This window comes from Podarcis filfolensis (genome assembly GCF_964270895.1).
Source record: "Podarcis filfolensis genome assembly, chromosome: 17".
Classification (NCBI taxonomy): Eukaryota; Metazoa; Chordata; class Lepidosauria; order Squamata; family Lacertidae; genus Podarcis; species Podarcis filfolensis.
The window spans coordinates 40,433,988-40,461,036 of record NC_139621.1 but is presented as its reverse complement, the minus strand read 5'-3'; the positions used below and the strand labels follow the sequence as shown (position 1 = coordinate 40,461,036).

Below are 27,049 nucleotides of genomic sequence, written 5' to 3'. Positions count from 1 at the left end.
CAGTGGAAGACAGGAGTGCCTGGCGTGCTCTGGTCCAGGGGGTCACAAAGAGTCAGACACGACTAAACGACTAAACAACAACAAGACCACCACAGTGGGGTTCCTATTTTTCTTCAAGGTAAGAGTTCTGGGCTCCCATGGGTATGGCAAAAATTCGGAAAATTGTGACTGAAGGAGAGTCTTTGTTCCAGTGCCCCAAACAACACATTATCTAAAGAATGTGGCCACCGATTCCCCTGCCCCACTTCTTAAGTTCTCAAAGCAACATCTCTCCCAAGCTACTATAGTGTTCAGATCTATGTTCTCCCTAACTGAAAGAGGACCTCGAGCACACTGAAACACAAAACATCCAGCCAGAGGCAGATTCAGGGGAGTGCAACCAGTTTGGTTGCCTTGGGGGCAAGGCTGGGGCTACTGCAACTATGATATGTTATGGAGCGCCAAATTTTGGTGTCGCACGGGATGCCGCTGAAATCTGAGACCCTAAGATCCGCCACTGATTCAGCTATCCGAAACCAGTTCTTGGGGACTCTGTTCAAAACATCCATAGAAAAAAACAAACCTCTTAGCTCCTTGGCCAGAAGAAGCCACCCACTTACCAAACTGGAAATTAGAGTAGTTGGGGCAGACGTGATAGCAAGCGCTGAGGACACCTTCCATCATCAAAGCTATGCCCATGGCATAGAAGAGGCCAAAGTGCTTGGGAATCCCATATTCCTGAAATAGAGGGACCAAGAACAGTATCATACATTGGTTTATAAGTTGGTGCATTGGTATATAATTGGTATATACATTGGTGCATATAAGCTTGGAAAGTGTCTTTCATTCAATACTGCAGACAAAAATCCATCTGTCTAACTAACAGTTTTGGCAGGATGTGACAACTGTGGTAGCAACTCTGTTTGAAAAATATCTTGCTCTTTTACACCAGACACCTTTACGAGAAGAAATGTAGTCTGCCATATACATCCTTATTTGTGCTGCTGCTTAAAATGTTCAGCCAGATTAATGAATGTTTAGGCACTGCAGGTTGGGATCGATATATTGACAAAGATAAATGTGTACAATTCTGTGTCCATGGAGGTGCAGGTCAATTCTGTGTCCAGGGCAGCTGTTTACCAGCTACATCTGCTACGCAGGATGAGACCCTTCCTGCTCGCCAGAGTGGTGCATGCTCTAGTTATCTCTCGCTTGGACTACTGCAATTTGCTCTATGTGGGGCTACCTTTGAAGGTGACCTGGAAACTACAATTATTCCAGAATGCAGCAGTTAGACTGGTGACTGGGAGTGGCCGCAGAGACCCCATAACACCGGTCTTGAAAGACCTACATTGACTCCCAGTACGTTTCCGAGCACAATTCAAAGTGCTGGTGCTGACCTTGAAAGCCCTAAACGGCCTTGCCCCAATATACCTGAAGGAGCGTCTCCACCCCCATCGTTCAGCCCGGACACTGAGGTCCAGCGCCGAGGACTTTCTGGCGGTTCCCTCGCTGCGAGAAGCAAAGCTACAGGGAACCAGGCAGAGGGCCTTCTCGGTAGTGGCACCCGCCCTGCAGAACGCCCTCCCACCAGATGTCAAAGAGAAAAATAACTACCAGACTTTTAGACGACATCTGAAGGCAGCCCTGTTTAGGGAAGCTTTTAACGTTTAATAGGTTATTGAATTTTAGTGTTTTGTTGGAAGCCGCCCAGAGTGGCTGGGGAAACCCAGCCAGATGGGCGGGGTATAAATAATAATATATGATGATGATGATGATGATGATGTGTACCATTGTGTGGGCGTCTGTGGCTTCCAGGGAGCGCCTGTGGAGGATGTCTCTGCGCAGCACAATCAGGAGGAAGAGGAAGCCCAGCAGCAAGTGGCCCACATTGCTGACGATGTTGTTAAAAGCACTGCAAAGAAGGAAATCTTATTAAATGTTATTTTCACCAGCCAAACCAGAAGTTCAAAAGTGTAGGAACTTCTCCTGTACAGAATAGTCCATTTACAAACAGGAATAGATCACCACCTACTTCCTGATTGTAAAGGAAGGAGAGAGGAAACGCAAACCCCAGCAGTGGCCTGTGAGTCGCGCACACCCACCTCAGGACGCCCAGGGGATGAGCGCACAGGAAATTGTAATAGCAGATGTCCTGGTTTCCAGTCACATTCACCACCTAGGAAGAGCAGGAGAGAAGGCGTCACTTGCATTCTGAACGCACCATCCCGAGGATGATGAGCAAATGGAAAGGGAGGCAAAACAGCCTAAGAATGAAAAGCAGGGCTGAAGACGTGGCCTTCAAACCTCCTGCACAACCCGGCTACATTTCACTGTGGACACTGCAGCCTTCCTGACCTCAACATCTTAATGGTTTGAGAATGATGGTGCGCCTGTAAGGGGATTGGCTGTGAGGACTAAGGACCAACCTCAGCCGACCTGAGATTTGGAGAAAAGGTGGAGTTGTCTAAACAAGGGTCCCTATACCTTTAAAAAACAAGAGGTGACAGGGGATCTGGAGACCTAATTTAAATGTCATCCTCTCTGTCATTGGTTCTCTGGTATCCTCTCTATCAAAGGGGTAGCCAATTAGCCATGACTTACAGCAGAAATTAAACAATAGTCAAGGAGCACTTCAGAGACTAGGAAATGTATTATCCCATAACCTTTCATGGATTACCAAAAATTATAAGTCTGATGAAGAGGATTTTAGCCCCCAAAATCTTTTGCCTTAGTAAATTTATCAAGTCATCAAGATGTTAGCACCAAGATGAGTTTTTGGTCCTAAGATGTGGAGTGAAGGCAGAAAACTCACCGTCTGGTACGTGATCACCAGCTGGATCACAGGCAGGGCATAGAAGACTGCTATTGTGATGATGTTCCTTCAGGATCAAGAGACCGTAGGAAGAGAATAAATGGGCATAAGAAGATGCACACACATTTCCACCGAGTTTTAACCAACGGCATGTATTTTATCAGCTAAGAAAGGCAAATGGACCCTACAATTTGCCTGTACTGTAAATCCCATTATTTCCACACCGCCATACCAATCCTCCAATTTCAAGACTTCCTACTTCTTGACTGCTCATTTAAAACTTGAAGCTGGATCTCAGTGTCTTGAAATTTCTCATACAGCAATTTCTGTGTTGAGCAACAGCCAGGTTTTACAGGGTGTAGAACTTTCCCTTCCACTCCTAGCTGACCACCATTCCACCACCCTCTTCAGCTTCTCTACACATGCCCAAAATATCTTCTTGACGGAGGATGTCACTAATGCTGGATTTAGGCAGGCAGCTCTTATTATACCAAGAAAACCTTGGGTCATCTGGATGGCCCTAAAATTAAGATATAGAAGGCTGAGCTTTGGCTATCAGCTACGTACCAGAAATAAATGTTATATTTTTTGCTGACAATTCTCCGATCCTTCCTGGATAAATCTGACAGATATAGCAGTCTCTAAAAAGAGAGAGAGAACAACTTTTTAAAAAAATATATATTCTGTGACAGTTTATTTAAAGGCATGCCTTCTAGCAAAAGGCCTAGGACAGGACAGCTGCGCCAAGAACTTTTAAGAAGGAACTCAGGTAAGAATAGATGAATCACCATAGTGCTACTTTGAGCTGTTTTAGTTTTTGTTTGCTTGTCTTTGCAAAACCGGTTCCAGGTCATGTCTTTGTGTAGGTGGGTTTCTAAGGGGAAACACTTTAAAAATTGCCTATTTCTTACAAAAGAAAAAAAATAGTGACATTGTGGGGGCAGCCATCTTTTGTTTTGGAAAGGATTCCACAACATGATGTACAGTCACTTCCTGGGAGCATTTTCCAAAGAGATGTTTTACCATGTGGCCATGGAGCTGTTCTGAGCACCTTAAAATGTTAAACATGTTAAAAAGGCAAAAGTACTGCACGGATCTGTGTGTGGTTTGATCAATGGATTAGATGGGTTAATCAGCAGATCAATGTTCTGATCTGCGCATAGGCCAGGGATGCATGTGAACTGCGAGAGTTCGCTCCAAAATGCAGAATGCACTGGAACCCTCCTCATCCCTGCCCTCAGGATAAGCACATGAAGAAAAACCTCCTCCCTTAAGGGCAGCACACACATAATTCACCAGTGCATGTCCTGCACAAACTCAGAAAGGCATGTGCATTCATGCACTGAGACCATGAAAAAGAACAGGAACACAGACACACAGGGAGCAAGAAAGAAGACGAGAAGGGTTTGGATTTGATATCCCGCTTTATCACTACCCGAAGGAGTCTCAAAGCAGCTCACAATCTCCTTTCCCTTCCTCCCCCACAACAAACACTCTGTGAGGTGAGTGGGGCTGAGAGACTTCAAAGAAGTGTGACTAGCCCAAGGTCACCCAGCAGCTGCAGGTGGAGGAGCGGAGATGCGAACCCGGTTCCCCAGATTACAAGTCTACCGCTCTTAACCACTATACCACACTGTTGTGAAGGCAGAAATGGGGAACCCTTGGCTCTCCAGATGTTGTTGACTCCCAACTTCCACCCGCATGTCCAACGATAAAGGGACAATAGGAGTCCAACAACTGCTGAGAGCAACAAGTCCCTTCATAAATAAGGACCCAGCCATGTGCACATCAGAGTCTTCTGCACTGCTGCTCTCACTTTGGTTATGGCACCAGCACTCACCAGATCAAGAGTAGCATGAAAGAGAATATTGCACAGCTTCTGACATCAGTTGCCTGCCCTGCACAAAGTGAGTGTGTGCCTGGGGTCCGCTTGCCACTTGCCTCTCACCCCGCAGTCAAAGAGATAAATGGTGCCCTCCATCTAGAGCTGTGGCCAGAATTGGCTACCTGTGGTCAAAACCACACAGGGTTCATATCTTTCATTTGGTGGGTTGTTGTTTTTACAACAGCTGGGTTCTTTAAATGCTTTGCAGTAAAATGCAGCAACATGGACTGCAGGAGCCCCTGTCATTTGAAGTGTGGCGGGTGGCTATGAGATGGAGATGAACCTTCTTGACTATGGTATCGGAGCCATGGAACTGCCTGTCCCAGAAGGGTTTATGTGGCACCCTGCTTACCAGCAGCAAATACCATCTCAAATAACCCTTGATTTTTTGCTAGAGTCCCTGTCTTTCCTTCCTCGCCTTCCTTGTTTTTATTTCATGAATGGTAACTTATCGGTTTTTATTGCTTCCCAGATAAATTATAATGCCAGATGGGATGCGCGTGTTTTTGTGTGTGACACCTGGAAGGAAAAGTTCCTTACATAAATGATCCTGCATGAAATACCTTTGTGCGAATGACGTTCTTGTCGCTTTCAATTTCAGGCATGGTGTCAAAGTCGCTTTCCTCTTCCACTGAGCTGTCTGTGTCAGAGCCACGACGAGGCCTGCGCTCCAGAGACAGCTGCTGGCCCCCGCTGGAGCTTGACTCATCTGGGAAGAAAACAGGAATATTTAAAGTACGAGATGCCTCTCTCGGGAGTATCAACCTCTTGGCTTAATGCACTGCCAAATAATAATAATAATAATGGCATGTATTATTGGAACAAGACTAAGTGGACGAGCAAGACCTCCTCATGATGAGGAAAAACATCAAGCTACAGAGGAAGTTGTCCAAACTTGTATCACTGATGTTGCTTTTCTTATATTTCACGACATAGATGCACTGTATTGCAAGCATTTAACTCATAATAATAATTTGCAGAATGAGGTGTTCTGCTCTTTCGTTGCTTATCTGTACCAGCTGTTTTCTTGGGTGTCTGCATCTCACCTCACATCCTATTTCAACAAGTAATAATAATCATAATAATAATAATTTGTTATTATTTATACCCCATCCATCTAGCTGGGTTTCCCCAGCCACTCTGGGTGGCTCCCAACAGAATATTAAAACATGATAAAACATCAGTCATTAAAAGCTTCCCCTATAGAGGGTTGCCTTCAGATGTCTTCTAAATGTCCGGTAGTTGTTTTTCTCTTTGACACCTGATGGGAGGGCGTTCCACAGGGTGGGTGCCACTACCGAGAAGGCCCTCTGCCTGGTTCCCTGTAACTTCACTTCTCGCAGTGAGGGAAACGCCAGAAGGCCCCCAGAGCTGGACCTCAGTGTCTGGGCTGAACGATGGGGGTGGAGACGCTCCTTCAGATATACTGGACTGAGGCCGTTTAGGGCTCAGCACCAACACTTTGAATTGTGCTCAGAAATGTACTGGGAGCCAATGAGGTCTTTCAGGAGCAGTGTTCTGTGGTCTTGGTGGCCATTCCCAGTCACCAGTCTAGCTGCCGCATTCTGGATTAATTGTAGTTTCTGAGTCACTTTCAAAGGTAGCCCCAAAAGTACTCTCATGGTTCCACATCTTGCTATCACATACTTTAACTAACTGTTCTAATGTAACTTTACTACCTGCTTTATAAGCCACAGAGATATATCTAGCTGTGCCTTTGCAATTCCAGAGTTACTTTACCAATAGCGCCATAGCTGCTTCCCTCCGGAGTGCTGGCAGTGATCGGATGAGAGGAGGCCACAGTCCCAGACCCTGCAATGGGAACAAACATGTGAATAGCCTTCATCAGACTGGTCAAAAGTCCCCACAGACTTGGCAGGGAGACTCCTCCTTGGAATGGAGAGCAGGGGCTTCCTATTCTATGGGCCTCTGGCACTGACGGGAAGGAGCTTGAGGAACGGAGGTTGCTCATGGAAGAGGTGAAGAATAGTGCGCTTGTTAGCACATTTGCTTCTGTCTGAAGCCACAGGGAGCCACCAGGGGAACCAGAGAATGCTAACACATCCCCCAACTTTCATCCCCAGCCCACCCCAAGACAGGGCTTGCCCAACGCATTTTGGCACCTGAGGCGGTACCCTCCCCCCGCTAGGGAAGAAGGGGTGAGGGAAGATCAAGAACAAGTAGGGAAGAAATATCAACATTGGGATTTGCTCCCCCTGTGGATTCTCCCACCGCTTGTGATAGCCGCCTCCCCTTGCCTCATGGGTGGGCCGGCACTGCCCCACTTGCAGTGCTTTCCCCCCCTAAAAAAATGTTTAGGGGTACTGTCATTATCCTACTCATGTTGAAATACTGCCCTTCAATGAGGCCAAACTTAGAGTCACAAAATGTTTAGGGGTCTGCGTCCCCCCCAGGAAAAAACACTGCCCACTCGCACCTCAGTGTTGTACATGTGGATATACCTGGCATGTCACTGCATAAATTATCAGTTCTGAGTAAGAATGCTTTACGAGAGCAGTTGAGACATCAAACAGGAGACATTTGCAGAAGGCTCGTTTCAAACAAGTCTCCTCCGGCAAACTGGCAGAATGTACAACCAGTGTTTGCTTAACAAGGTGTGATGAAGCAAAACTGGTTTCTGCAGCCCATCTTCCTCAGTGTAAGCGATGGGAGGAACCCAAAGAATGGAACAATCAGAGGGTGAGGTTACAAAAGGAAAAAGGTCAACAAAGCCCAGCTGGATTGCACATAATATTCAGGAAAGGGGAACAGGTGGCCTATAGCATTTAGTAATGCATGCCATTCGCAAAGTGAGCAGTGAACCATTATAGAAGGAATAGAGGACTTATTGGCCTTCCAGATGCTAATGGACTCCAACTATCATTTACTGCAGCAAGCATGGCCGTTGGGCAGGGATGGGGAGAGTTATTTCAAATGCTGAAACGCTATGAATACATTGTTTTGATTTCTGTTGTAGGTCAGTACGTATTGGGATTCCCTTTACTTCCCATCTTCAGTTGAGACTGACAACGCTGACACTTATGTAGCCAAAAAGGAATGGTGAATACTGGAAAAAGAGGGTGGAGGAAGACATACACAGTTCCAAAAATTATAGTGAGAAATACTTCATTGTCTGGATAGGTAACTTCTTGGTTCACACACACAGACAAAAACTATTTTTAAATGTCCCCAGGGACAAATAAATCCATCAAGAAATCCAAGGTAGAGATTAGCAGCACTCCTAAAAACAAGACAAAAAACCAACAGGTAACACTAAAATGTCCCTGCTCTTTATTAGTTCTTATTAGGGTAAACCATTGTTACAAAGAACTTTGCTCATGCAAATGCAGTTTAAATTGTATGTTGGAAGGGTGAGAGTGTGATGGGCCTTCAGTTCACAGGTCAGTCTCTGAATGGTTTACAACACCCCTGCAGTGTTGTTCATGGCTATTATTTTTTATTTCCTCACTATATGTGTGTGTGTGTGTGTGTGTGTGTGTGTGTGTGTGTGTGTGTGTTAGACAGGACTCCTGCAGTGGGCAGGAGGTTGGATCCAGTAACCCACGAAGTGCCTTCCAGGTCTGTGATATAAGAACAGTATACTAGAAGGTTACCATCATCAGGACTGTGTCCGGCAATTGAAGGCTTCCTATGGCTCCTGCAATCAAGCACAAACATGGCTAATTATCCATCAGGCTACGCAGCTATTTCCCTCATCTGTGAGACGTACGGTGCCATCGTCCACATATGCTTTACAAAGCAGAGAAATTTGATTCTAGATACCATGCGAACCAAAGTCCTGGTGGATTATTTCCTGGTTTTTTTAACATCACATGGGTTAACCAAAAGAAAATGCTCTCCTGTAGGAGGCACTGGAGAAGCAGAAGCAGGACGCTGGAATATGTATTTGTAAAGGCCTGGCCCATCTTCCTTCAGGCACAGAATTTTCTTCCCACACTACCAACCAGGGGCAATCATTTCATCTAGAAACCATGGTAAAATGAAAAGGATGTGAGCCAAAAGAACACATTTGGGTGCAAAACAAATCCTTTTTCCAAGAAGAGGAATGAACCATGGGCAAAAGCGGGCAGAGAATTGGGGGGGGGGGGGCTTTCTCTTTTGTGCAGGGAGGAATTATGGGAGGAATCAAGAAGCTCCATAGGTGGAAGGTCACATGCAAAGAAGATGACGTTACAGTCAAAGAGGAAGTGGCAAAAAGGAAAGAGAGTACAAAGAGTGCCAAGCTAATTTATACCAGTCTTTAAAGGGATGGCAACTTCTTTGGCCAACTCTTCTCCTGACTTCCTGCAGGGTCAGGCATGTCAGTAAATGGAAAATGAGGCAACTGGCTTGCCCTCCACGCAGCCACTGCTGAATGCTTCACCCACCTGACGTAGTGCACAAATGCAACCACCAGTGCGCCCAGATAGAATGAGAAGAAACTCAGAAAGCTGAAAAGGATGGCGCTCACATAAACAGAACCTGGGGGAAGGAAAAAGGATCTGCCATCAGCATATGACGAGGATGAACCCATAAGTCCGTCCCTCTGCCGTTAGGCTGCCCTTGCTCCTAAAACGGTAGCACAAGTCTTTTCACTCTCTCCAAAGCCTTGCTGCAGCAGACCAGTGGTGCCACGTCCCATTTTGAGGTGAACCAGGAAAATGTTGCCACTAGCTGTTGCCTTGCCCCCTTCCTGCCTCCCCACCACTCCGACCTGTGCGGTGGCGGCGGCTTCTGGTGAGATCTTGCGAGATCTCACTGAAGTCCCCCAAGATTTCATTGAGATCTCATGAGATCTCGAAAGAAACCGGTGCTGCAGCTGGCGCAGCTTCTCCCCTGGCAGATGTGGCAGGGTGGGAGGCGGAGGCAAGGCGGGCAGCAGAGGTGAGTTGGGCGCTGCCTTTGGGGCTTCCACAGTTTGAGGCGAGCGCCTCACCCCGCCTCATCAGTGGGCCAGGTCTGCAGCAGACCAAAAACTGGACAACAGAGAATATCCAATTCTTCCTCCTCCAATACACAAGCATATACTTCTGTCCTGCAACTGGAGTCAGAGCCAAGTGTGACCCACGCTCTGCAGTCTGCCCCACAACATAAACTGGCTTTTCTCTGCTGCTCTGCAATTTAATGTCTGTGTGTTTTTACCTAAATTACCATATTTTCTGTCTATAAGACACACCCTACTTTTGGGGACGCGGGTGGCGCTGTGGGTTAAACCACAGAGCCTTGGACTTGCTGATCAGAAGGTCAGCGGTTTGAATCCCCGCGACAGGGTGAGCTCCCATTGCTCAGTCCCTGCTCCTGCCAACTTAGCAGTTCGAAAGCACGTCGGAGTGCAAGTAGATAAATAGGTACCACTCCGGCGGGAAGGTAAACGGCGTTTCCGTGCGCTGCTCTGGTTCGCCAGAAGCGGCTTAGTCATGCTGGCCACATGACCCGGAAGCTGTACGCTGGCTCCCTTGGCCAACAAAGCGAGATGAGCGCTGCAACCCCAGAGTCGGCTACGACTGGACCTAATGGTCAGGGGTCCCTTTACCTTACCTACTAGAAAATGGCCCTGGCACTATTTGTGTATAAGATGCCCCCTAAGTTTTGACATAATTTATTAGGAAAAAAGACCTAGTCTTATACACAGAAAAATACACTACGTTTTTAACTAGCTGTCATTTTTTTCATCTGCTCTTTTTGATTGCTGCATGGTTTTATTGTCATATTGCTTATTTGCTATGTATGGAATTTGTTGTTATCTGTCTTGGACATTTTTCAGGGAGAGGGGTATGCATGACAAATAAATACACTGAATAAACTGGGGGGCGGGATGATAATCAGGAGGGAGATGTAATAGCTGATTGTGTCAGTATGTTCCAGTGCTTCCTTCAGAGAAGCAAGTTTCCTCGGGACTGCAGAGGGGAAGGAGAGGGTTGCCTTGCCATGCTATGCCTGCTATGAGGCCAGCAACAATTATCAGCCCCACAACCGACAGATAAAACATAAAGGTGCATTTCAACATGTACCTACTTTGGCCTTGAAAGTGGAACAGTTCTGTGAAAACCAGCCATTTTGTACTAATTTTTAAAAGATCCTATTATTATTATTATTTTGAATTTATACACCGCCCTATACCTGCAGGTCTCAGGGTGGTTCACAGAACAAAATCAAAATATAAAACCACAAAATATGTAATCGAAATAAAAACAACAACCCAGTACCCCCCCCAAACCCCACATTTTAAAAAGGCATGGGATGCATTAGCACTTTCTAGACTCCTCCTATCTACAGGGACATTGTTCCCAAATAGTTTACTTCTCTTTCTGAGGCTCATCATAAGAAGAAGATACCTTTAATGGAGGGCACAACTGTCACTTCAAGACTCTTCATCCGCTGCAGGTTCCAGGTGTAGTTAGCCTTTCCTAGAGGAAGAAGGTTGCAGGGTGGGAATTCCTTGTGGCCTTGGTCACGCAACAGCAGTTTAGGCTATTCTGGGCAGAACACGTTGGGGTGCTGTATAACCCCTCACTCACCTGGGGACCTCTCCAAGATGCAGCACAGGAATTGTTGTACAGTGCTCTGGTATTTTTGAATGAAACTGCTTTCATAATTTTTCAATAAAAGCAGGAAATGAATGAATGAATGAAATCAACAGATGCTAAATCAATTACAAGAACCCGTGTGATTTCAAAGAACGAATTTATTCAATGTGCACTTAAGACTTTTTGGAAAATTTTAACCAAGTTTTCCCCCAATTAATAAAAGCACTCTCAACTTTTTCATATGCAAAATTCAAGGAATTACTGCTGATTGGTGCTATGCTGATTTTTTTGTTGTTGTTGTTAGATTTGAGTTTTGCTGTGAAATTTGTCATTTTGGGAGGTCTGAAAATGCACATTAAACCCTTGACCTTCCACCCTTTAATTTATCTATCTATCTATCTGTCTGTCTGTCTGTCTATCTATGCGTGCAACTGTGTGCAGCTATTGTTCCCATAATCCACTACTGCTTAGGGAACAAAAATGATAGAACACACTGAAGAGGCAACTGGGCAATATTCCTTTGAACTTTGATACATATCAAAGGCAGGATCACATTGAAAGGTATGCGGTGCAGATGATATCATCTCTTGATAAGAACTCTTGTCAGATATTATTTATAGGGTTCATAAGGAGATGCCCAACCTGGGAAGCTCCTTCCTTGTTTCACAGCTGCTTGCTGGGCTTCTCTAGGATCCAACTACATTTAGATAATTGATGAAATTTCATACGGACATTGCCATTGCAGTCTAAGTGTGTCCAAGATGGTGCCTTATGAATAGGCTGCTTTCCCCAACCATACTGGTTCCAGTCCTCTTACCTCGAATGGAGGAAGGTATTGATCCCCCACAGGCATAGTCCTCAGGCTTTATGACAAATACAACAAAGAACTGCATGCTTGGGAAGTCCTTTTTCTGCATAAGACAAGAAGCAAAATTCATCTTTAAGACTGAGTCTTTCAACAAATGAGAGGATCTCTGTAGTTCTGTAGAAACTTGAAGAGGGTCACAGAACCTTTCTCCATCTATTGTACATCCCTGTCTTAAGCTCAACATTTTTGAACCTAGAGCTGCCTGTGGCTAGAATAATTAAGGGAAAGGGAAAACAGGGAAATGGCTTAATGGATAGAATAAGCAACTCACCTGCACAGTGATGGCTGCCTGTTTTGTCATGGATTGGTAAACGCCATTAAATTCCACATTATGGTCCAAATCATAAACTGGACACTGCAACAGATAGGCATTGCTTGTTAAAGAGTTGTCTTAGGTTCTCTCTTAAAGTTACCTTGCACAAATCTTTTCCTGAACTGCAATTTTGCACTGTACAATATACACCATATATTTTTCTCAATATTGAGGGCAGATGCCGTTTAATGTGGCAGCCTCCAGTCTCTACCAGTGTCTCCTTTTACTTTGTGACAAAGCTCAGTAAGTATCCCCTCAAAAACCCACAATGCACATGGGATTGTTTGCCCTTTATTTTCAGTTCCTGTTTGTACTGTCTTGACCTGTCCTGAATTGATTACTCCCCTTAAACATGACTGCTTTTCATCGAAAGCCAACTTCTATATTTTAAAACACTGCGTGTTCATTCCAGCTGACCAAGAACAACCAACTTTCACAAGTCTGGAAGAAACTGGGTACAGCTCACAAACAGTGCAGTAGCTTGGGGAGGGGCTAGCCAGTTCTTTTGTATAATAATTTTTTTTATTTGGTTTTACAGATATTAATTTATAACAATCCAAATTATATATCCATATTTAGAGTTTCCTCCAAATCTCTGAATTTTCCCCATTCTTTATTGAAGTTTAGGTCTTCCAGTCAGTTTTGCCATTTCAGCATGGTCCAACAGCTTGATTTGCCATTCCTCTCTGGTAGGGATTTTATCTTCTTTCCATCTCTGGGCAAATAGCATCCCTGCAGCTGTTGTTTAAAGCCCTATACGGCCTAGGACCCTCGTACCTATGGGACCACCTCTCCTGGTATGTCCCACAGAGGAACTTGCGGTCTTCAAACAAAAACATCCTGAAGGTCCCAGGCCACTGAGAGGTTAGGCTGGCCTCAACTAGAGCCAGGGCTTTTTTGGTTGTGGCTCCAATCTGGTGGAACGCTTTGTCACAAGAGACTAGGGCCCTGCGGGACTTGACATCTTTCCGCAGGGCCTGCAAGACAGAGCTGTTCCTCCAGGCCTTTGGTCAGGGCACAGCCTGACTCCCTCCTTTGGCATTCTTCACAGAACTTTAGCCTAATGGTTGCCATCATTTTGAGTTGAATTAATTTTATAATGGAATGATTTTAGAATGTTGTACTATTTTATTGTTGTTAGCCGCCCTGAGCCCGGCTTCGGCTGGGGAGGGCGGGATATAAATAAAAAATTTTATTATTATTTATTATTGTTGCATACATATGTGACAATAGCTAGTTCTTTTGCCCCAGGTGAAGCCCGGGTGAAGGCTCCCAGCCTGTGTGTGTATGTATGCAAATGCATGTGTAGGGGTGCCAAACTGGGTCTTTGACCCGGGTGAAATAAAGCCTAGTTTTGCCCCTGTCACAAGCCATTCCCCTGACCAGTGACCACAAACACACCTAAGCATATTCTCACCATTTCAAAACAATTTAGATCTTAAAAGCCCACACAAAGCTCCCAGTACCGGAGACATAGTTATTGATGCGCAACGCTAAGCCTGGGAAAGCCACACCAAAATGTTCTACCAGGCTATTACAGCCCTTCTGTATGACCCAGCCTCCTGGAGCTTACCACAATATCCTGGATGGAGACAACGGAGCATGGGTAGACTGTCTCAGAAGTCACTCTGACTATGACAGAATCCACATCTGGAGGGAACTTGTACAGAAAATACTATGGAAAGAAGGAAAGGATTTTAAGGTTCTTTCTTGTCATGCGCTAAAAACATCCTTATGTCATGAGAAAAGCCATGCCCACTGGAGAGCCCAAATTCACAGGAGAATTAAAGGGAGTATGACCTGTTTGCCCGCATTGGGCGCCAAGCTGAGAGGGCACCTCAGGGGACATGGCAACAATGAGAAGCAACAGAAGGCGAGAGGTGGAGGGGCACCAAATTTGGGCTTTGTACAGGGCACCGCTGAAATTTTAAAGCCCAAAGTCCGCTACGGCCAACTTAAGCAAGTCCCTCGTCGCAGAGCATTGGTCTGAAGGGACATGGCATAGTGTGCTGAAGGTAAGCAAGTCTGAACCTCCTCAGTGCCCAGAAGGAAGACTCCCTGGGCACCCTGCCTTGAGTTCCAACATAGAGGAAAGGTTGATTTTCACAAGAAATAAATACTGAGATCTATCATGGCTTGGAGAAGATAGAAAACAGCCTTGTACCCAATTTTCCCTTTCCCTCCCTCCATCTCATCAGGGCACACCGTTGTTGTCATGACACACAAATTGAACCTCCCCCTTACCAACTGTTGCACAAGGCTCAGTTTAAATGACAGCTGAGTGGCATGGACATTGCCACTGTGAGCCATGCCCACCAGCCATTGTCCAATCAGCATCCATCACAGGCAAGGGTCAGAACCATGTGGCTGGAGACTTAAATATGACTGTAGCAATTCAAGAGTGACCACAGCAGTGGCAACTTTCACACTGCCAAGCTGTGGTTGGGCTCAGCCCCAGTTAAGCAGTATGAAGAGTATGAAAGCTGTTTATTTCCTCGGTATTGACTGTAAAACCTCAGAGCGGTTACATGGTGGCAAACATAGATTAAACTGCATGCACATGTGGCAAGGAGTTGCAGCCGCTCCCAGGCTCCGTCAAGTGCTCCTCTTCGGTTTACACAGTTGAAAAACATTCACCATTCACTCACACAATGGCAACTGCACAATAACATAAACTATGCATTGTGTTGGCTGCCGCTCTGGACTCCTTTAAGAAGAAGGGCAGGATAGGAATTTAAAATAAAATAATAGTAATAATAATGGTCATTAATCTCCTTGTTTGTACTGCACCTGTCCTTTGTACCCATCTTCACAGGGTCAAAAAGCTTACTGTTACAGTCTTCTCTTGTTGAATGAGCTCAGCCTGTGTTTTGGCAAAAAAAAATCCTAGCAGACACCATTCCGAAAACCAGAAAAACCAGTTCCTCAAAGATTCTCATTACTGTGGCCTATGAGGACTACAGTGTAGTCATTTCACAAATGCTTCCACCAGCCAGTGGGAGAAATAATAGGAACCTTTCTATTTATTTATCGTTGGCATTAATGAGCTGCTTCTCTGCTAAAAGCACCCCTAACACTGTTGCAATAAAGTAAAAAGAGGAGAAAAAGGAGGGGTGGGAACTGGGCTGAGGCTGAAGGTTAATTGAGGAAAGGGATGGAGGAAAGTCCATCGACATATTTGGATCCAGAGATGATACATCTTTGAAAAGATAACTCACAAGGTGCTTGCCCTCACACTCAGGTAACCAAGCTCAGATACAAATCTTTAAAAGCAGAGCAAACCAAAACAGGATGTTACGCATGTAGGAATTCCTTATGCAAGATCTGGTAAACAGAGTCAAGACGGTTACACCTAAAGATGGCGGAAGCTTGAAAGAGGTGCTTGAATTCCACTATGGTCCAAGGGAGTCACTGCTTTTTGTGTGCTCCCTATTACTGAAGGAGCTGCTTTTGAATACATTTGCCCTTGTCCGCTATCAGTCCCATAAGCTGGTGCCTTTCAACTAAGCAAATAGCTTTTCTCCCTTAGCAAATCAAACAAGAAGTGGACTTTGCAGCCATGGGTAAAAATGAACAACAATGTTCGAAGGAGGGGGGGGGACGGGACACTTATATGGGACTGAAATACTTCTGCTCACAATGCACAAAGATTATCCTCCCTACTATCTCTGCCACTTTTCATAGCTATGGTGTTTTGATTCAGAACTCTGCAAGTGTGTGAAATGTGGCAGGAAAAGGAAGGGACATAATTCGCCAACAGCAGGGGAGGGATGGGACCTTGTAGCCAGAAGCATGACTCACAGAGGCCAGGCTCCAGCATCTTACCTCCTGGGCAACCAAGGCAAGTTGTCTGCTGAAGAAGATGCAGACTGAACTATGCTCCTCAGTGGTGCCACCTTAGGGCGTCATTGCAAACCCCACCAGCTGACTCAGAACCTCGTCAGAAAACCCAGTGTCAATGCAGCCCCACCTACTCCAACAAAACAATGAGCCGCAGGGCCCACTATTCAGTCTGAACATCTCATAGACTTAGGAAATCCTGCTAGGCTGAGCTCCTGCTCACCACCACTCCTCACACAAGCCACAACTTCTTGCAAGGTAATAATAATAATAATAATAATAATAATAATAATAATAATAATAATTTATTATTTATACCCCAGCCACTCTGGGTGCCTTCCAACAAAACACTAAAATACAATAACCTATTAAACATTAAAAACTTCCCTAAACAGAACTGCCTTCAGGTGTCTTTTAAAAGTAAAATAGTTGTTTATTGCCTTGACATCTGGTGGGAGGGCGTTCCACAGGGCGGGCACCACCACCGAGAAGGCCCTCTGCCTGGTTCCCTGTAAGCTCACTTCTCGCAGGGAGGGAACCGCCAGAAGGCCCTCAGCGCTGGACCTCAGTGTCCGGGCAGAACGTTAACAACAACAACAACAACAACAACAATTTATTATTTATACCCCACCCATCTGGCTGGGTTTCCCCAACCACTCTGGGGGGCTCACAACAGAATACAACATCAAACATTTAAAACTTCCCTAAACAGGGCTGCCTTCAGATGTCTTCTAAAAGTCAGATACGTAGTTGTTTATTTCCTTGACATCTGATGGGAGCGCGTTCTACAGGGCGGGCGCCACCACCAAGAAGGCCCTCTGCCTGGTTCCCTGTAACCTCACATCTCACAGTGAGTGAACCGCCAAAAGGCCCTCGAGGCTGGACCTCAGAGTCCGGGCAGAATGATGGGGGTGGAGATGCTCCTCCAGATATACTGGGCCGAGGCTGTTTAGGGCTTAGAATGCACCGCTTGCTAATGCTTTGTTCCTTGGGACATGGCTTCCCCGTGCACCTGGGCAGGCAAAGAGCCTGGTAGAAGTATGCAACACAATATAATTCTTTCCAATGGCCACAAGTAATGCCCTCTGCTGTCCTGGATGGGCGTTATAACAGGGTTCTGTAGACAGATAGACTTTGTATTTGTGGGCAACCACAGCTGAAGGACATCCAGCACTATTTATTACATTGCCCACTAGATACAGAACCTAGGGAACGCTTTGTAAATGCCTTGTTTGTCCAGAAAAGCTACCTCCCCCACCCACGGAGAGTGTGCTATGGCTGTTCAGTGTTGCTAATGCCCCAGCGACTCAAACTGTGGCCCTGTTTGCACTGGTGGCATGAAAGATCAGGAAGAAGAACCTGGACAAAATTGAAGTAAACTGTGAGGGAGATTCAGAGGTCTAAATAGGAAAATATTGTATGTTGTGTGGAGTCCCCACTCTACAAATCATTCAGTAACGCATCTGCATTTTATTATTTTGATGGTTCAGGCAGTGGCTTTGTTTTTTGTATATAATATAGATATTTCTTTTCCTGGTAGTGTTTGTATGTTTTGTTATGGCATTTGGCTAGTACAATAAAGCTTATCTACCATATTTTTCCATGTATAAAATGCCCCGATGTATAAGGTGACCCCCTGTTTTTAACCCAGAATTAAAAAATCATTATTTTAGGGTTGCCATATCTCTAGAAATGAAAACCCGGACAATCAGAAGTGGCAGCAAGTTGTTGACCCAGACATTTACTAAACAATGAACAAATCCCACCAGCAGTCAGCCTGTATGGTTAGTGGAACTGGTTCCAGCAGCTTCTTCATGGCAGCTGCAGGAAGGTAGTGGGGATTTGTGTGTGTGCGTGTTTTAAACCCCATACATTCACCATCTGTGTATACGACGACCCCCAATTTTTGACTAATTTTTTTTTAGCAGAAAATATCACCTCATACACGGGAAAATACAGTACTTACAATGGCCACAAGATAATGTTTTCTGGTATTGTGCAATTAGGGCATATCAGCATCTTAAGAAAGGAGAGGTAGTGATCCTAATAGTCAAACTACTAATTATACTCACTTGCCACTGCAGGGGGGATGTATAATCTATACTTAGCATCCAGTACTCTAACTTACCTGCGGCTGGGAAGGGCTGGCACTGAAGCTAAAAGGAGTGTTCAACCTGAAAACACAGGAGGGGGAAAAATTAGTATGGATGCCAAAATAAAACCCAAAATACACCAGAACATTGGCAGGAAGAAGGTTTTTGAAGGTAAAGCCCATCATAGGAGCCAACTCCAGGGGGCCATGGGTGCTTGGGTACTCACAATAATATAATTGTGGAGGCCAGGCACCTGCAATGTCAATGAGAAAAGCCGGCAGGTATTTTCCCCACTCATCAGTTCAATTGGTATATAGCAGGTGCCAAAGCAAAACTGAGAAGCTGGATTATGAAAGCATCTTTCTCCTTGAATCAGATGCCCTGAATTACCCTGTTCACCCTGCATAGAAGAAAGTGATCTCTGAACCTAAGGTCTTTTCCTCAGAGGGGAAAAAGTCAGGCAGTTTTATTGCATCGCTTAAGGCAGGCTTCCTCAACCTCGGCCCTCCAGATGTTTTTGGCCTACAACTCCCATGATCCCTAGTTAGCAAGACCAGTGGTCAGGGATGATGGGAATTGTAGCCTCAAAACATCTGGCAGGCCGAGTTTGAGGAAGCCTGGCTTAAGACAATAGACCAATCATCAGGTGACTGATGGCTTCTTCAGCAGAGATCAAATTACAGATGTTTTGAGGGGAAATCAACACCTCCCTCCTGAAACCATCCTCTGTCCAATTCAATTTAGTTTCTGTCTGGAAATACAGAGGAACTGCCCCAACTTCCAGTCACTATGTGTCAATCTTGGTTGGAGTAAAAGTGCAAGAGGGAATATGCCAATCCCTCTTTTTCCCCATTTGTTTATGATAGCAGTGCTTCTCAAACTTTCTTTTCTGGGCTAGAATCAAAAGTTGTTCATACAAATACATTGGAAACAACTCCTGGCAGTGTTTGCTTTATAACACAATTACTTTCTAATATGATCATGGGACATCCAGTAAGCATAAAATAAATGCAGCTACATAAGAACATGAGTCATTTCCAAAAATACAATTATAAACGAGCCTCTTACATATGTACCTTATGTATGAACACATACTCAATGAGTCTGATTGTCCATGAATCTTCCCACCAGACTTGCCACCCTCTCCTTCCACACCAGTTTGGTACACCACACTCTTTGAGAACCACAGATTTGTAGCGATCTGTTTTGTGCTACAAGTCTGTTTCAACTCTGTAAGCTGCACTAATGTTGTGGAAAGCGGTTACTTCCTTTATCTTTTTGTATGCTTTGTGATAATGGTGTGTGTGTGTTTTTTAAGGAAATCAAATTACCAATGGCTGAATAAACAAACTCTTAGAAAAGCCAGCAGGGGTTTCCATGGATATTCAATAGCACAAGGCAGAAAAGTGAAAATCTGCATGTATATAAAAGGGGGTGGGCTTCACACATCTGCATTTATAACTGCCCAGCACAAACCCAGCGTGTCAGGACAAGCTAAGACAGATGGGTTGCAAGTTGAAGGTACACACACACACACACACACACACACACACGAGGATCCAACTAAAATTTATCCAAGAGTAAAAAAGAAGTTTTAGGCTTGGACTCTGCCAGAAGAAAGTGATGCTGTCCACCAGGAGTGCCAGCTTGGCCCTGTGACCATGGGTGCCCTAGGCCATGGGTGCCATGCAGCGTGCATGGCCCTGACACTGAAATGTGTGAGTGCCTGGCCCCTTCGTGGGGAATTTTGTGGGTGCTCGGGCACCCAGGGCCCCAGGGAGTTGGCACCTATGCTGTCCACCAGCTTTCCCTTGCAATCTGTCTCCAAGCTGTGCTAACAATAAGCCAGAGCAACCTGAACCGATTATACCATATCTCAAAGTAGCCTAAGGTCTTCTAGTCACAGTGGTTATACGTATGTGTAACTGACAGCAACCGTGAATGCAGAACAAAAAAACACAGACAAGTTCAGAGTCAAAACGTGAACTACTCACATAAGTTGGAAGCTCTTAATCTTGGTGACCTGCAGTCTGTATAGGGCATTATAGGGGGCCATGGAAGCCACATCTACAAATATGATCTGCTCAGAAGGTCCACTGTCAGGTGTGGGCTGTGAAGGGCAGAGGGTACGGCTCACTTCTTGGTAGTTATAACTTCTTTGGTAACTGAAGAAACAAGAATAAAATCCAGAATTCTTCATACCCAAGAAAAATGACATTGCTAAATTCTAGAGGAACAGCCATGTTGAACCATATTCAGTATGCACTGATGAAAGGGCTATAGGATTCTGCAGGAGCCCCAGCATGCCAGCAGAATTGAGACACCCCTCTGCCCCTGAAGATAGCCTTCCACCCCGCCGCAGATATAATGGGTGGGACCTGTGATGCAATGATATGCTCTCATCCCCTATTCGATGGAGGGGACTAAATATGGAAAACCTTAAACAGAATAGCATCCAATACACCAAGTCAGGCAATGACAATACTACAACTACTTACAGGCCTCGAAAAATAAGTGGGACCTGCCAGGATAGCACTCCTTTCTGCTGCCGAACTACAAACAAGACTGGATACTGAAGATCTTCAGAATTACTCTGCACATTAACCCGGACTGCATCCACCTGCAAAGAGAAAAAAATATGTACAAGCACTCACTAATTAAAAACCCACATGGCGTCGTCTCCAAGGGTGCCCATGATGGGGAGGCAAGAGGAACAGATGCTTCCCCCACCCTCTGAACTTGAAGTTCCAGATTTCATTTAAAGAACAACAACCAGTTTGTTTCTAGGATTTGTCAAACCTGGGATACAAGGCAAACATTTGCAGGCACCATTCTTCTCATTAGTTTTCTAAGAAACTTGCCTCCGTTTTGCCCACGAACTTGCCATAGACGTTTAATATGTGGTTCCCTGCCCCATGTAACAATCTAATTTGAGAGATAAGGCATTGGAATATTGTCAGCAGTATCTCTCATAGCAAATGACACTTGGCATTCTGCTGGAGTGTCCTGAGCATCCCCTCCCCCCGCGTCTTATAAAGATGCCCTCCACAGGGGCATAGGAAGGCGGGTACGGTCTGCCCCAGGCGTCATCCTTGAGGGGTGTGTGTGACAAAATGCCACACTGTGGGAGGCGGCACGGGGCCTGGCCTGCAGTGCGCCTGAGCCACTCGCCTCTCCTGGGAGTGATGCGGTGGCTCAGGGCCATGCGCTGCCCATAACAGCAGCATAGTGCTTGAATCCGCCAGGCAGACTCTGTAGGCAGCTCGCCATGCCACCCCACTGGGCGAATTGCCGTGCTGCCCCCGTGCAGCACCCCCATGCGCAGATTGCCATGCCGCCTCTGTGAACGGTTTGCCCTGCCCCCATGGATGGATCGCCCCACCCCTACCACTCTATGCCCCTGGCCCTCCATCCTGAGATGGGCAGTCATCTTTCCTTGGGGTTGCCCTGACTGCCACTCCCGTTATCTCACATCAAAAGCGTCAGAAGGTGTAGCGATAAGCCAAGCTTTTCCTGCTCACAATCTTCAGCAAAAGAGGAAGAATGTAGCCTTGAAATGTAGGAGAACCTGTAACTGCCTGTCAGCTACAGACCCAAAACATCCGCAGGGCAGAAGTGGCTCAAGAAGCCAGATGTCCTCATGGCAGATGTCTATTAATGTTGCCATGGCAACACAAGCTATGCCACAAGCATATCTTTCTCTCCTCCATAAAGTTTAATAAAAGCTGGCAAGGCACCCTCGAGTCCAGGATCCATGGGGACAAAATGAAACCTGTGATATTTCACACGTACATTCTCCCTGTCATCCCCACGCTTTATGCTCTGCACCACGGCAATAGTCGCGACACCCTGAGGCACCCCACAGGCTCGGCGCTCAGTGTGGAAGAACTGGTCCCACTGCTCTAAATCTACCTCCTGCCTAGGCCAGAGAGAGGGTGGGGGGGAGGTTGGAAAAACTTGTAAGCAAGACAAATCCCTTCTCACCAGATCAATGTGGAATTAGAGAGATTAAGAATTGTAATTACCAGGAATTATAAAACCTCAAAGCTTATAAATTTAGCTATTTGTCTTTTTATTTATTTATTTGGAACTTCTATGGCATTCTATCATTCCCATGTTCTCCACAGTCATGAAGTCTGAAAGCTCCCATAATAAAATAAGCCAATATTCTCAGAATATAGGATGTGGCCCACACCAAGGCCATTTGCTGCCTAAAGCGAGGGGCAACCCCCCCACCCCATTCCTCTTGTTGAAGCCAATAAGGTTCACACAGATGAATTTTACTTCCATAGGCTCCCATCCTTCATTGCACTCAAAGAGAGGGGAGCAGGAGCCCTTCATAGCACACAGAGATCTGTACTGCATTAGGGAGGGTGTCTCCCCCCCCCCGTGTGTGTGTGGGGGGGCTACCACTGCCCCACTCCTTCCAGCAATCACTGCCTCTGGCAACTGCCTCACTCTGCCAGCCCTGAGCTACACAAAAGCTCTGCTGCCAGCTACATGAGACTTCTGGTCCATACATTGCCATCTTTTGCACTGAATAATTTTTAAAGAACAGAAGCTCGTATTTTGAATCCTATAGAATCCTATAGCCCTTCTTTGAGGTGGTAGTTTGCAAACCACCCAGTATCATGGAAACAGCCTGAGATACAAATTATAACACCTCAGCATTCTTTAGCGTGTGTGGTGTTGTGTAATGTGCATAAAAATGGAAAGTAGATGGTGACCAACCTCCTGGTCATAGTCTCCTTGGTTACCACCTAATGTTTGCTTCTATAAACTACACCATTAAAATATTTTTCTGTTGTATCCCTTTTCTGGCAGCTAAAGGTAAAGGCAATCACAACTTTGAAAAGGTGTACCTTATGTTGTGCCAATTTGTGGCCACTTAAGTAAAGCTTTATTTGCAAGTTTTCAAAGCCTTCTCAAACTAGAGATGTCTTGGAACTATCATTGCCTAATAAATTTCTAATCAGGCAATGCTACGTTTGATATCTTGCATCTATGTCAATGCTTAAAGAGTTAATGAAATCCCCTCCAGGCTATATACATGTTCTTGAGAATGCAGTCCAGTCCACAACAGAAAAAAGGTTCCCCATCTTTGCATCAAGGCTAAATTTCTTTCAGTGTTTCATTAAAGCAGAGAATGCTTTAATATTCAAGAATGGCTCTGAGCATCTGAATGTGTATCTGAAGAAGTGTGCATGAACATGAAAGCTTATACCCAGAACAAACTTAGTTGGTCTCTAAGGTGCTACTGGACAATTTTTAAATTTATTTCGACTGTGTCAGACCAACACAGCTACCTACCTGGCTCTGAGTATGAAAGTCAAAGATTTGTACCATTTTCACCCCAGAGGTGGGAGAAAAATGCCCCATGATTCTGGTCTCCTGCTGTGGCTGAGTGGTTAGGAAATGGCTCTGTGGTATCTGCTAGGTAATTTTAATCCCAGGCATGCTCCTCTCTTCTGCCCCTAATATGACTGGGTTTTGTGGGGGTGGGGTGGGGTGTGTGTGCCAGGAATGTAAAACATGAGTGAAGGAAGTGCTTTTTTTCTAGGAAAAAAGGTGCCAGAACTCACCACCTAAGTCATGTGGGATGTGACATAAGCTGCAACACTTCCTGTTTGCCCAGAGTGGACATGCGGGGTTACTCCAGTTCCAGAAGGACTTCCTGTCATACCTGCTCTGGAGCTTCCTCCCCCTGTGTGTAACCAGGTAGTTGGGTGTGAGCCTGGGAGACCCCATAAGAGGAGCTGGTTGCGCAGCCATCTTCCTCTTGATGCCATGCTCTCTGGATACTGATGTATTTTGCTGTCTGCTGGCTCTCAGCCACCAGGACATGGGCTCATTCCCATATGGGATGAGCTCAAACCTTCTTCTATAACTCTAAGAGAAAGCCTGCCTTCAGGGATCCAACTGTGAACTGAATGTGAGTAAACTTCTTATTTTTTTTAAAAAAGCTTCTTGTGTCTATATTCTTTTTAGGAGGGACAAAGGGGTCTTACTGGGAATATACTCCAATCTGGGCATGCCAGATTGGATTGCTTAACTAAAGAGATTCAAACGAATCTGCAACTAGCTTCCTGCTGTGTATAGAAGGGAATGAACTCTGCTGTATGACTCACTAGCGTGAGTTAGGAAGGATAATATTTAATCAATATATATCCTCTCCTAGTATCCACAACATTCCCACAAGTTGCCAGCCCAGACACCACCGTCACCAACATCTTGTAATGCAAGTCATGTGACAAGATGCCAGGTTGGCCGCTCTCCCCACTCCACTCAGGCCACTTTGGCTGCCATCCTGCGCACCTCACCACTTAGGGACCTCCTTTGCTGGGTTGAGCAGACTTGTTGAGCAAAGCATGGCAAAAAAGGTGCCAGAACTGTGTTCTGGCAGAAAAAAATCCCTGTGTGAGAGCATGATGTCCCTGGAGCCATTGGACTTGGGGTGCAATAGTATCCCTTTGTGTGCTCTGTAGTCTGTAAGATACAAGGTGGTGTGGCGGAGGTGTCCCCAATTGTCACACTGTCACTGGCTGCTTCCATCGCCACACATAATGGGGTGTGTTGCCAGTCCCACCTGCAATTGGAGGGCAGTAACAAAGCTTGTGCTTATCAGGGCAAGATATCCTTCCATTTTCTATCTTTTTTATAAAAAAGTATTTCCCCCTCTTGCCCTAGGCTGAATAAGTGTAGTATTTGGCAGGTGTACAGTGTATCTGTGGGCTGGCATCAAGGTGAGTAAAAGATTGCTCTGTAATGGACTGACCTGTGAACCAGGAAGTTAAACCTTGCCTCAGGCACCGGACACAAACACATGCACACCTTGCAACTATGAGAAAATACAGTGTTGCTGTAGGGCTTCCTGATGCAAGGAATGGGAAGTGCTTTTAATATGAGATAAACGCAAAGCATTATTGCAACATGTACCCACTGTACCCACCCCATGTGATGTTTTCTTCCAGCACTAATAGACGCCAGAAGGAAAACTTGTTTTAATCAGGACTATAGCAGAAGGAAAGGTTGACACCCCTCCCCATGTGTTACTGTACCAATGAAAATCAGAGCTCCCTGCAGCAGTTAACAATTAAAAAATAACCACAAGTTCAGGTTCACATCTAGCTTCAGCCTTAGGGGGGTATATTCACATTATGGCTTACTCCTCCATCTCATTATTTAATTCTGCTCTAACAGGTATACCATACAACATAGAAACCGGGTACTCTAATAAATATATCTAGCTATATCTGGGTAAGGTAAAGGTAAAGGGACCCCTGACCATTAGGTCCAGTCGTGGCCAACTCTGGGGTTGCAGCGCTCATCTCGCTTTATTGGCCAAGGGAGCCGGCATACAGCTTCCGGGTCATGTGGCCAGCAGGACTAAGCCGCTTCTGGCGAACCAGAGCAGCGCACAGAAACGCCGTTTACCTTCCCGCTGGAGCAGTACCTATTTATTTACTTGCACTTGACGCGCTTTCGAACTGCTAGGTTGGCAGGAGCTGGGACCGAGCAACGGAAGCTCACCCCATTGTGGGGATTCGAACCGCCAACCTTCTGATCGGCAAGCCCAAGGGGCTTAGTGGTTTAACCCACAGCGCCACCCGCGTCCCATTATATCTGGGTAGGTAACAGCTATATCCCAATGTGTTCTATGGCATCTCCAAAGATTTTATGAATGCATTCTCATTAAACAATAGATGTTTCTTTGTTTCCCTGACAAATATTCATCTATATATATACAGTACTGGACAGAACTAAGATGTTTCATGACTCAAAAGCTTCAGACAAACGTGGCCTCTCTCTCTCTTTTGAATAAAACTCCCAAATCAAGCAAAAAGCTTAAGACAAACGTGATGCCTCTTGCTTTTTCTGAATTAAACTGCCAAATCGAGCGATCAGCCACAGAAAATGTTTCATCAGAAAGAAGGGCAAGAAGTTAAGGATGGATGCATTTAAAACACACACACACCAAACAATGCAAGTGTTTCCTGGGCAACTGGGGAAGATAATGGACCAGACAAATGGACCTTTCTCCCACCCCCACTATAGACTCTCAAGGAGGGAAGACCAGCAGCCTGCGGTCCCAACCCGCATCTAAAGCGCACCCCCCCAAAGAAGGGTTCGAGACATTAGCGTTTCCCCACCGAATCGCCCCAAGGTCGATCCATCTCTCCCAGCATCAACTGTCCCGCTGCAGCAGCCAGTCAGATGCAGGCGCGCAGGCGAGACGGGTCTCGCTTCCCCGCCGTGGATCTCCTGCCCTTCCTATCCCAGCTCTGGCTGGCTGCTCTTCCGCAGAGAGGGCTGTCTGGACCCACCGACCATCCATAACAGCGGCCACGCAGGCCTGCCTCTCTCCTGGCGCCCCCCGCCCTGCCTGGGGGGGACGGGGGGGGATCCACGCTCTTCGCCCCGGCAGGTGACTCTGGCTCGGGAGTCTGACGGGGACCGAGCGCCCCTGGAGCCGGTGGTCAGGGCTCTGCTGCCGGGCAGCGGCGAGGAGGACAGCAGCCCTGGGCGGCGCTTCGCCTTACCTGGCCCGGCTTGCTGGTGTAGTTGAAGGCGTAAAGGCGCTCGGCGGCTCGGTTGACCTGGCCGGAGTAGACGACGTCGAACTGGGCTGCCTCTTCCGCGCCGGCGGCCCCGGCGCCTCTCCTTTGCGCGCGGGGAGGCTGCAGCTCGCGGGATCCGGCGACGGCCAGCAGCAGCCCGGCGAGCCTGGC

General features: G+C 46.1%; 1 protein-coding gene across 5 annotated transcripts in view; it reads right to left on the bottom strand.

The window, feature by feature from the left end:
- Window positions 1–27,049, bottom strand: part of SIDT1 (SID1 transmembrane family member 1) — a 46,334-nt gene that overhangs the window by 16,700 nt on the left and 2,585 nt on the right. For 2 of the 5 annotated variants that reach the window (XM_083593213.1, XM_083593214.1), the window contains exons 2-17: window positions 20,819–20,940; window positions 20,315–20,485; window positions 18,356–18,401; window positions 13,961–14,062; window positions 12,346–12,429; window positions 12,024–12,117; window positions 11,015–11,086; window positions 9,068–9,161; window positions 8,294–8,337; window positions 6,420–6,491; window positions 5,243–5,388; window positions 3,362–3,435; window positions 2,795–2,861; window positions 2,085–2,158; window positions 1,771–1,894; window positions 600–717 (exon numbers count right to left, since the gene is read on the bottom strand). In XM_083593213.1, coding sequence (XP_083449339.1) covers window positions 600–717; window positions 1,771–1,894; window positions 2,085–2,158; window positions 2,795–2,861; window positions 3,362–3,435; window positions 5,243–5,388; window positions 6,420–6,491; window positions 8,294–8,337; window positions 9,068–9,161; window positions 11,015–11,086; window positions 12,024–12,117; window positions 12,346–12,429; window positions 13,961–14,062; window positions 18,356–18,401; window positions 20,315–20,485; window positions 20,819–20,940 — 1,504 coding nt within the window. Of the gene's footprint in view, window positions 1–599; window positions 718–1,770; window positions 1,895–2,084; window positions 2,159–2,794; window positions 2,862–3,361; window positions 3,436–5,242; window positions 5,389–6,419; window positions 6,492–8,293; window positions 8,338–9,067; window positions 9,162–11,014; window positions 11,087–12,023; window positions 12,118–12,345; window positions 12,430–13,960; window positions 14,063–18,355; window positions 18,402–20,314; window positions 20,486–20,818; window positions 20,941–26,470; window positions 26,646–26,860; window positions 27,044–27,049 lie in introns of those variants that run through there. The other 3 variants (XM_083593215.1, XM_083593216.1, XM_083593212.1) reach the window with 3 other exon arrangements.